The 12,111-nt window shown below is 35.2% G+C and overlaps 1 protein-coding gene across 2 annotated transcripts in view; it reads right to left on the bottom strand.

The window, feature by feature from the left end:
* Nucleotides 1–12,111, bottom strand: part of FMN2 (formin 2) — a 155,910-nt gene that overhangs the window by 84,824 nt on the left and 58,975 nt on the right. For both annotated transcript variants that reach the window (XM_064708441.1, XM_064708442.1), the window contains one exon: nt 5,014–5,101. In XM_064708441.1, coding sequence (XP_064564511.1) covers nt 5,014–5,101 — 88 coding nt within the window. The remainder of the gene's footprint in view (nt 1–5,013; nt 5,102–12,111) is intronic.

Raw genomic sequence — 12,111 nt, forward strand, 5'->3', positions numbered from 1 at the left:
AAAAGTGAAACATTTAAACAATTTCAGTTCTCTACTAATAATCCTGAAGTGACAGGTAAAGTTTCAGTCTTTGTAATTAACCTGCACTGATTGCAAGAACTTTATTTATCATTAATTTAATAAAGAAATACAGACTTGCCGCCTAACAGAAAAAAGGTCCGGATATCTTCCCACAGCCAACATTTCCCCCCATAACTTAAATGGATGTGAAATAACAAATTTGGGCAGCAGGTTACTTATACTAGTAAACAGTGGCCAGATTACTTGATCCAATCATGTATTGTTTTGTTCTCATAACTTGTTTAATCAGTAAGATATCTTTTAGGAAGGTACTGAAATATTTGTGAAGAATGGGCACTATAAGTTTCAAATGATTGTGCTTGTGCACACACGTTGTTAGGATAAATTATACTCAGATCACCTCTGGACTCTCTATGAAATAAACTAATCCTGAATCTTATTTTCCAGCTGTTCAGTCATTCTTTCCTGATTGCTTTCCATTTCAAGCATCTCTTGGACCTAGACTACGTGATAGTTCAATACATTAATAATCCTGCTCAGAACATTGAAATAATGCAGTGTAAGAGACATTTTATCGTCCTTCTCTAGTGAAATAATTCAGTTAAACCTCTGACAAAGTCTCTCCTTGCTCATCATTTCTACATGTCAGCATGAGTGGTCAAGCAAGCAAACAAACCCAAGATTCTCTTTTTTTTTGTCACTAATAGTCAAATACGAAGAATAAACATTTCTTTTTCTTGCTAACATTTAAAGTATGTTCACTTCCTGCACATCTGTCTTGAATTCAGGGCAGAAGATATGTTTGTTGTTCAAAGTTGTACTGCTGTTAGCAGAACAAACTCTGCTGCAGATATAACTTCTAGTAAAATAAGCTCAAATTCAGATTACAGGGTTGGTTTTTACCAGCTGTTAGGTGAATCTTCCTGCCCTTTCTCTAATTATTTTTCCGAGTTCATTCTTTTTGGAGGCCTGTAATAGACAGTGTCTTGGCCTTCCCTTTCTTTTCCCCCCTGCAGATATCAGAGTGGGACAGGTAGTTCCATCAAATTCTGCAGACTACCAGTGTCTCAGAGAGAGGGAAAAAATGACTTATTAAATGAAGAAAATGAAAAGTCATCCAAAATCCAGAGGCATAAATCCCCAAACTACTTCCAAAAGAGCCAGGGCAACCACAAGGTGCTATGCAAACTTTTACAGAAAAATAGTTAAGAGTATTGTAGCAACACAGTCCCTGGAGTGACAAACCTTGTTGAGAGAAACTTGATCAATTGGAAAAGCTAACAGACAACATCAAAAGCCAAAGAACTGCATATGCCATTTTCGACATTTACAAGGCATGCTTAGAACTAAGACAATTTTCATGTGCCGAGGAAAAATTTCCATACATGTAACAAATAGTAGATTAAAATCTCACTGTGTAATAAATTTAATATTTAGATGCATAAAACACCCAGTTTACCTTTTTTTCCTGGCTGACATCTTCAGTTTAATCTTTTCCTTCCATTTTTATACACACACAGAACTTTTCTTACTGCACTTATTACCAGTTGTAAACACAAAGGAAGATGCACTGTTTCTTTATAAATAAGGGGATTTAGGAAGACACTGACAAACTTATTATTTGTCCATGGCTGCAATGTCAAACAGTTGCTATATTCCAAGTGTTGACAGACAGCTTGAACAAAGATACCTTATTTACAAGACACAGTCCTGAAATGCAGACACAGGCTTAACAATTATATTTTAAGGCATAAGGTGTGCATCATAGGCTACTCTATACACCAGAATCTTGTGCCCTAATCTGAGCACACTTTGCATCTCTGAAATGTTAAGAAATGCCCCTTGCCAAAAATGTTAATGTTAAACACCAAGTCTTTTCTCTAGGAAGAAAATCTGAACTATAAAGGAAAAAGAGGTAAGAAGTGCTTGTTTGGCATTTCTCAAGTTTTGGCCTTATCATGCAGCCAAATACAGCAATATTTCCACTGGGAACATCATACTGGATAAAGGATATTTGTGGTGGAGTGAAAACACAAAAGCAAGCAAAATGCCTGGATAAAGTGTTTTGCATAGTTGATAGACGATTGCAAAAAAGCCCAGGCATCAGTAAGACCTTGCATGAAATCAGAGAAACCACGAGTATTCATTTTTTTACTAATACCAGAGAAAGGGCACTGCAACTAAAGAGACCAACATTTCTTACAGTTCTAGCCTTGCCTGCATAAGATAGATGGGAGTTCTGTTAGGAATTAGAATCTACTAAAAAAAATCCCCACAACAACAAAAATTAATCTAGCAAACCTTGAAGCACTCCTAGAAAGACACACTAGAGTACAGAACAAATGTGCTCTGATTATTACAACTAATCCTTCCACACTGTAAAAATATTTTAAAAGCAGACAGTCTCTGGGCATTTGTCTTACTAAACCTATTTCCAAAGCTGGAAGCAGAGAAATGCAATTCTGCAAGCAGACATTTAACAGCCATACAATAAAATAAAACTATTTAAGATGTATTACAATATACTGAGATCTTCTGTTAAATGCCACATCTGATCAGATATGCAGACAATATTCTTGCAGATAATATTTCATCTGTATTTTGTATCTTAAAAAGCAAATGAAATTACACCAAAAACACCAACCAAAGAACAAAAATTTAACAAGACATGAAATACTACATTTGACCAGGTCTCAAGCTATTTTAAAGTCTTCATCTAAACACAATCAGATTTAAAACTTGAAATTCTGAATTTATTAGGTGGATTAGTACCCAGCATAATTGTTTTCCCTTCTGTTCACGTAGAACTTCAAAATTTTTCAAAAGCACCAGAAAAACACAACACAGTAAATATCATGCAAAACAAGAAATGTAATATCACTCAGCACTGAAAGTTTCCCTCTCCTCGTGGGTGATTTTCTGAGGCCAGTAAAAAAAAAAACAAAAAACCAAATAACTTCTGTGATTTGCGTGAACACTACATCCTAAAAGTATGCTTTATGTTTGAATAATGGAATATTTACAAGAGAGCTATAAGTTACCTGGTATCACAAATTGTCAGGAGGGGGGTGGGGGTAAAGTTTCATTTGACTGCATTCCTTATTTATGGAAAACAATTGCTTGTAGCGTACTGAGATATGTGTAAATTTATATGTCAGTGTGCATCAAACATGGAAAAACCTCAAGACCACTACTGAAAGGCCTACCCCTGGGCTAGGGGACAAATAACACTGATCACATTTTTTACTGTATTCAGTGTCATAAAACTTAAATAATAAAGTTGCAAATACATCAACTATTTTTGTTAGTGCAGGCACTTGATCATTATTTGAACTTTTGTTAGTATATTCTTGTTAGTATGTTCAAATTGCAGTAGAAAATCCTAAATGTTTTAACACTCAAAAATATGTAAAACCCTTATTTTTAATAAAGAATTAACAATGTTGCATACATAAAGGTAAAGCTAAATACGTGGGGTTTTGATTCTATAATTTCTGCATGGGCTCTATGGTTAGATCACTCAGAGACCTCTGCATGGAGTGACTGATGCCAAAAATACTTCTGGGAAATATCTCTATTTTCCTTGTCCCCACCATGCAAATATTTCCTGCTCCTCACCACATTTTCTCCATGCCTATTGTATGTTCTCAAAAAAAAGAAAATAAAAAGAGACTTCTAGCACCAATCATTTTCACAAATTCCCCCACCAGAAAAAAGTTTTCTTGTGTTTGTTTAATCACTTCTGCACAGAAAGGGAATAAAAGAGCTATTAAATTCCCTTTTGCAAAGACTTTTGGTTTTAGAAAACGGCTATTGAAAGAGGAATATCCAAAATCTGCACACAGCTCTTAGATGATCATGTGTGCTTAATATTGTAATAGGATAAAGGTTAAGAATAATATTGTTTGACCCCTTCAACTACTGACATTCATGCCATGTTATTGTTAGTGTTGCATGTTAAGCAAGCAAATTTTCAATGAACTTGTGTTGGCTTTACCACAGACACAGATGTTAGGCGGACTCCTTTTTTCATAAGGTTCTCATTATTAACTGAAACCAAGTTGAATATTTGACTGAAGGAAAGGACCATATCATTGTTTTCAGATTTTGCTCTATGACTTAACTGAACTACATCTGCCAGCTTTGGAAATACCAAGTACTTCTTGGCGCCAGCACTGGCGCCTTGCTCTATGACTACCATCTTAAGTGCTTCAGCTTGAGGAAGTCTAGTAACCATCAAAACAGTTTAATAAAACCTTAAAACTGTGATTATGAGTTACTCACTAGCTGACAGAGTGCTCTCAAATTTGTTCTATTTCTGAATAATTTCACAAAATAAGCAAATCATAGTAAACTGAATGCATGGCTGTAAATGTGTAGCCTAGAAAGTTCACAAGATGTTTTTGTGATTTATGAAGTCTGTGTTATACTTGAAACCACATTTATTTAATAGATAGGCTGGCACTTCACAGGATAATTCAATCTGCTTCAAATCTATCCAAAGCCTTTGGGAAACATAAGGGATGCTCTGAATATAAATGCAATTCCACTTTTCACCTTTTTGCACTACTGTCTCTTAGCATAAATGCGAAAAGTATTACGCTCCCCTAGAAGATCTCGCTTCGTAAAAAATGCTGTTGCAGATGAAAGAATGCCACAGTTTGTGCTAACCCAAATATAGGAACTGCTTTATAAAACAAATAAATTAAACACTATAATTCACTTTTCTGGATATGTCCCAAGGTTATCTGAATTAAAATAAACAACACATCATTTCTTCCTCAGCAAAACCAAAAATCCAAGTGTCTATATTATATTCCACTTACACAGCTGATGCTGAAAGGGGAATATGAATGCCAGAACAAGCTATTTTCAGAAAAAATAGTGTAAAAAAGGCCTCAATTTATTTTATATATCAAAAGATATAAATATTTGGCATGTCCAGATAATTAATTATGTGATCTGAGAATAATCAATAGTTATTTCACTTACCATGCTGAATGTCCTTCATGTCTAAATGAAGGCTAGACATTAATATTCCAACAGCTTGAGATCTTTTGTTACTTAACAACTTGACAACCTGTCAAAAGAAATGCAAGTATTATTATATTATGCAGGATAATATACAAGATATTTTGCGTTACTAACAACATATTCAAGAAATAGTTCTTTGCAGTCTATATACATATCAAAAAATGAGCAAATTTTTTATTCTTAAAGTTTGCTTCTGCTCTATAAACCCATTACAAGTGTATGTAACTTTATCACCTAGGTGAATTTAATCCTAAAAGGTTCCCCTAGTCTTCCTTCTTCATTAGAATGCACACTCTACTTCACACTGCTGTTACTAAGTGTATGAAAAACACTGTCAAATAAAAAAAAATTCCAACTGTGTCTATCTTGGAATTGCTTTGGTTTCCAAAACCACACAATGATTTCCATCTTTGATGTAAGTTAAAACTGTGAGAATTTGTATTTTATTTGAATGTTTGACGTAGTAGGCGCCAATATGAATTTTATTTTAAAGTCAAAATAACCACGTACACATTGGGGTTTTCTTTGATCAGTTTAAGGATTATAAAAGGTCACAAAGCTTTTTTGTTTCCAAAATGGAAAAAAAACCAAAATCAAGCCATCAAAATGTCTTGCTTTAGGGGGTTAAAATCAGTGATTAAAATAGACTTTCATTCGTGTTGGTTTTACAATCATAAGAGCAGCATGTGATTCACAGACTATCATACAAAGAGCTCTAAGGGTTTTGAGTTCAACTTGATGTAAATTTTATATCATTCTTAGGAGACATAAGTCATGCCAGAAAAGGACTATTATCTGTAAAATGACATGATTCTATATGAAATAATTTTCAATGCCAGGATTCAACCATTGCATAGAAGAAAGAGATTAATATTTACTCTACATTGGTTGCTGAGTTTTACACTGTACTAATCACACTGATGAAAACCCTTGCGAGTCACTTGGAGGAAAAAAGAAAAGACAGATAACTAAAACTCTTAGTTCATGTCAGGAAGCATATACATATTTTTTCAAGTTACAGCACTACTGTTGTAGTGCCAGGAGGCTGCATCATCTAGAGCCACACTGGCAAAATTATTTAAAAATTATTTAACAGAAAAGAGATAAGAAAAAATAGAATTAGGTTAGCCAGAGTAAAGAATGTAATGATCCAATTCACATCTTAAAAGCTAAAAAAAGTACTCAGAAGATGCTTGCCGTATGATTCACTGATTCATTGCCAACTTTGATTCACTTACATTTTCAGATACAGGTCTGTACACTGATGTTTGAACAGTAGAAGAGAAGGAAAAAACTGACCCTGAACTCTCCCATTGGAACTACTTAGGAGAGGAAACTTGAGAAACTCACTGTACTTACAGTATGGGTTTTCTGAGGATGTGGTTGGCTGGCCAACTGTTTAGTTTTATTTTTTCCCTTCTTAAGTCTTAATAACTATTGATTATGAAGATACTTTATCCCCCTTTTCTCACAGATGCCAAACTAGCTGCAGTGGAGTGAAAATACTGTAGAAGCCCTGAAGATAAGGGACTAATGTCTGTGTCTCAAACATGAACAGCCAGATTACTGTGCTGCCAACCAAGGATCCTTGGAAATAACATGCTGTGAGAAGTAACAGGATGTGGCTGGAGAAGAGGGCCCTACAGGGGCAGGGCAGCAGTTTTCTGGGACAGAAATCCTTGTTCTGGCTCCTGGAGATAAGCACAGTTGGACATACAGGAATGAGGTCAAGAAAAAGGATTGCTGACCAAAAGCCAACCCAGCAGAGGGGGATCAAGACACCAGAGACACCCTGAAGCCCTCCAACCTACTTCCAGAAAGATCTAGAGGAATGAACTGTGCATCATGACTGATTTGCATAGAAAGCAAGAAGCTTATCTATAAATAAGTAGCCCCATGAGGCTCCAGGACTTCATTGACTATTCATGGCTCCAGGACTCTGGACATCCCATTAGCTGGATCAGCACTGGAACAAGGACTGGTGATCTTTGTCCCTCCCTCCCTCCAGTTTCTCTCACTCGCTCTACCTCTTTATTCAGAACCCACCACTGTGTGCTTATACTGGAAAATAAGGGAATAACATAGCAATTTCCATAACAAGTGTATAATTCACTAATAAAACTCTGTAAGCTTTTACAGACCTTCTGGCTTTGTCATTCCTTGTTGACTGTGAGCATCTGCACACCTGTGTGTTCCCTTCCCTTTTGGGGTGGGATGTCTCAACAGCAAAAAGTGCTGCTCATTAACCAAAAATTTTAACATTGGAAAACAAGTATATCATAACTGATGTTCACAAGGTTAAAGATCTAAATTCAAGGTATGGCTACTCACATCACCTGTCAAAAATTAGCAAGAGATTCCCATTTAACTTTTAAATCCATTTAATATACTATTTGGAATTTAAAACTAGGATACAATAGTCAGATTTTTTTGGATTTCAAAAATAAAATTAATGTCATTCAGAAAGATAAAATTAGGATAATCTGCAACAGTCTTCTAATAGGAAATCATCACTATAAATATTTTTTTTAATGGAACAAACATTTCATTCAAGCCTGGAATTGAGATAAATCCAGGTCACTAAGAGATTTTCTTCTTGTAAAGAGAAACTGTCCTAGATTTATTTCTTTGCAGCTACAAAAGGATTACAAAATAAAGTAGATCTTGGGTAGCAAGGTATAGATCAAATCTTTCCAACAATTAAGTTGCAATCTGTAATAATAACCAAACAAGTATTTTCAATTCTATCAAAAAAAAAAGAAGTGTATACAAAATTAAAAAAAAGAACAGAATCTCTTCAAATGATGTTGCTACCAAACCATACTTGCTGGAAAGGCAGAACAACAAAAGAAACAATACACTACGTTATGCAAAAAAAGTTCAAAAACTTCACCCTAAAGTTGTGTATTCCAAATACATTGAAGAAACTGAACTTGGTAAAGAAAATATGTGGGGAACTGTTGATTTCAGCTCCTGTCGTTATCGCTCAAGTCCAAAACATCTTGTATTGATAGCATAACTAACTTGCTGGTGTCTACATATAGTGGGAATCCTTTGCTGCCTTTATTCTGAACTAAAAAACTATCCCAAAGCTGACAAATAAAGTGAATTAAAAATCAAATGCAAAGTAATCACAAAAGTGCTATCAGAAAACAACAGTAGTCGCATAAAGTGGCAAGAGCACATCAGAAGTAAGCTTGTATGTTTCCTATCCCTCAGATTCTGCAAAAATGGAGTAGAAATGGAACTGATGTAGGATACTATGTTATCAAGGAGTAAAACAAAATAAAAAAAGAAAATCGAGAGTAAAATAGCTTTGCGAAGTGGTCCTCCACAAAAAAAATATTACAACTGCATTCAGGTGAGAACCTACCTAGAACCAACTTGACCTTTCCAAAGGAAGCAGAACTACACTGTTCTCTCTTGGAGGCCCAAAGAACACGGGTGAGTTGGAGTCTGATCTTGGGAATTTCCCACATCTAATTCTTCACCCACGTAACATTATATTTTCTTCAAATTGTGAAATCAGAGTTTCTATCTTCCATCAGAATTCTAAAACTCAGAGAGTTACTAAGATCAGGCTTACAAATACAACCAGCAAATCAACACTAGAGAAAAAAGAAGCAAATAGATTAACTCTGGTGTTGCCGTGCAGACTAGAACATGATTCCTCTCCAGGGGGCAGGACCAGACTTAGTGACCTACTAGATCCTTTCAAGTCCTGGCTTAAAAGTCAGCAGGAAAAAAAGATGCTTTTTCTGAAAGTGAGGCAATAGACAGAATAATTAGTTGCTGAGTGCCACGTCTTGACAGTGATTAGAAGCAAAAGAAAACAAAAAAACCACTGTCCACATGAAGAGTAAGTTATCTTTGCTGCCAAAATTCTGAACCATGATGATATCAAAAGGGTGACAAAGACCATGATTTTCAAGTGAATGAATGCAGAACAGCAATAGATGAAGCAGTTTCACATAGCAGCTACCAAATTTCCCTGGTTTTATTCAAAATGTAGGGTTTATGTCAACTTTTGTCAACTAATCTCTATTATGCTGTTCATTCCCATTTCAGTCAATTGCATGAATACTAGAGTTTTCTCCAATAGAATGGATGTAACAATACAACACTAATTCAGAAAATATGAATATTAGCATAAATGCCTAAAGCAATTCCCACATTTAAAAGTAAAACAATAAAATAAATCAGCTGCATAGTCTGGGCCTACAGGCTACAGACAAGTGACGCCATTTAAAGGCAGAACAACAAAAGTTCGATAAATCCAATCTCTGCAAGATCTAAAGCCTCAGACACAATACACAGCTCCTTTTTAGTCTGGATTCTGGAACTCTGCTTTAAACAAGTTTAAAAAAAATAAATAAAAAGGAAGCTAGAGATACTATCTGCAGCCTGAAGTCTAGGACAAACTTTCTAATTCTTGAGTGGTCCTCATTGTTGAGCATTAACAAACTACATGCCAAATTTGTTCCTGATTGTTTAACACAAGCAAAAACAGTCAAAGAGATATTTAGTCAAAGGTAATGCAAGACACATGTTTGATGAGAGCCCTGAAGCAAAAAATATGAAGATTCCTTTTCCCCAGAATAGTATTTAGTTAATGCACGGAATTTTTCAATGATTCTTGCTTTCTATTTCTGATTTTGAGCATTTAGAAAAATTATCCCAAAGTTCTCACTGGTTAAGAGAAACTGCTGTACATTACACAAAGTCACATCCAGGAAACCCCACTTTACAAAGACCCATTGCTCATACAAGTGGCAGGGAAGAGGCAGAAACAAAGTTCCAAATCAAATGTTAAGAGACACGATTGGGGCAGTAATAGTCACCTTCTCACTGGGCTCCATGACAAGGCTTTTCTGTAGATTCAAGTGTATTCCAAGTGTAAAAGGGACAATCACAGAAGTGGACCCCATCATATCTTTCCCATGTATATATTTCTTATAGTTATAACAGAATAACATACTCTTACAGACGGGGGATTTTTATGTGTGTTGTGGGTTTTAGTTAACCCTTTGTCTGCCTTATTTTGAAGGTAAATTTAGCCGTAACTTCTGGCTAGTAATGGCAACTGTGAGAGTGGAAATGGAATACTTCAAGTAGTGTGGTCACTTTGGTGTAATAGGAGAACAAAATTTTTCCTTCATATCTACAAAATACCCCTAACCCCCCAAAAACCAACACCCAGTCCCAGCTGTCTAACAATATATCCATGCTGATGGCAGATACTGATTTAACTGAACTCACAGGGCATCAATCACAAAGCCTAATTTTCAGCATCTCTCTGTCTCCCATCCTAACCAAAATGGAAAATCCCCTCTGGAAATGAGCTAGTTTCTTTACCCACTGCAGAATTTAATAATCTATATCTTTCTCTTTCTCATATAATTTTAGATGTAAATTGTTGACATGTTATGCAGATTGGTAAAGTCAAACAGCCATGTCTGAAACTTTATGCTTGAGGGTAGCAATGAAGCATAATATTTACTTTTTGTACATTTTCTCTATTACCCTGTTGTGTTATTTCATAAATAAAGCTTTTACCAATATGGATGAGAAACAATTAATGTCCTTTTGTGCAGTTTTAGCACTAAAATAGCACTATTTGAAATTAACATCATAAAACTATTACTGTAGGAGTAATCTTTCACTAAGAGATTGTTACTCCAGTAAATATTCATAATTTATGACATTAGGTTAGAAAAATACTTAGAGTGCTTTAATTCAGTTAGAAATTAGTTAAGTTGGATAAGCATTGTGTTCCTCAACAGGAAGCTGAGAAATAGTAAAATGTCCCTTAGTAAAAAACAAGAACCACATTCTAGCTCTGAGGACTGGAGTGGTATTTTATTTCCAGAAGACTTCTCTTCCTTCTTTATGTCCAACTTAAAATGCAAATATCCTGAAATCATAATCTAAACAGTTTCATTGGTACATCTTTTATGGACCTAAGGCTTTTGAAACCAAATGAAATTTTAGCAACATACTATTTATATTCTGGGATGGAAACAGTGTTTAAAATATTAATGTCAATAGATTCATAGTGGACTTTCCACATGAGAAAATCTTCAACATTTTTTTCATTTACATGATAGATTATAAGCACATGGTCCGTGATTGAAAAATTCATCGCCGTTACTTCAATAATGTTTTCCAAAAGTACAGTTAGAGGGTTACCAGTAATTTTTCTAAAATGACTGTTCAAAAGCTAGGGAAGGAAGTAACCTATGCAAGTCAACTCAGTCCATTCTATATCCTTATTATGCTGACTGATATCAAGGTTTTCTGATTATATACCATTTTTCCACCAAACGCGTTCAATATATTCTGGCCAATGTTTGCCATGCAAGTATATTCTTAATACTGAAAATTAATATGAGAATTATCATGAGAGCATTTTCATGAGCCTTAATCATAAGACCATTTTCTTCCTCCTTTACTAATTACTTGTGATTTAAGTGCTGCAACAACTTCTATGCAGCAATTTCTGACACAGGTAAGAGCTTAATTTAATAAGTAATCATTATGGACTGTGCTTATTTCACGCAGATGACACAAGCTATGGAAAGGGTTCTATGAAAAAGACTACCCAGCCACATAATCCAGACTTGTATTGTAACTATGTGGAATAGCTGAACAAGACACAAGAGTGAGTTTCACCCCCTGCTTGGATCAAACATCACAGGTTTGACGAGATTGACGGTTTGGTTTAAAGGATCACCCAGATCAAAATCACCCCAGTCTCACAAAAAGTTTGAGTGAAATTGCTTTAGACAGAATAAGAGGTGACACAGAATTCACAGTTAATATGCTCTATATGTTCAGCTGTCAGATCTCCTCAGTTAGTCACTCCTTCCCCAGTTACTTTTATTAATCTTTCTTTGCCTCCCTCTTCTTGGCTCCTGTTTTCCAAACTACCAGTAAAAAGTCAGAGAAAAATCTTCAGGATTATACCTCAAGTTCCTCTTATGCAACAGGAACAGACCTATAACCTGTAGACTGTCAAAATTCAAGACACCCTTTATACAGCTAAAAATATACATG

This window comes from Zonotrichia leucophrys, chromosome 3 (genome assembly GCF_028769735.1).
Source record: "Zonotrichia leucophrys gambelii isolate GWCS_2022_RI chromosome 3, RI_Zleu_2.0, whole genome shotgun sequence".
In the NCBI taxonomy this organism is placed as follows: domain Eukaryota; kingdom Metazoa; phylum Chordata; class Aves; order Passeriformes; family Passerellidae; genus Zonotrichia; species Zonotrichia leucophrys.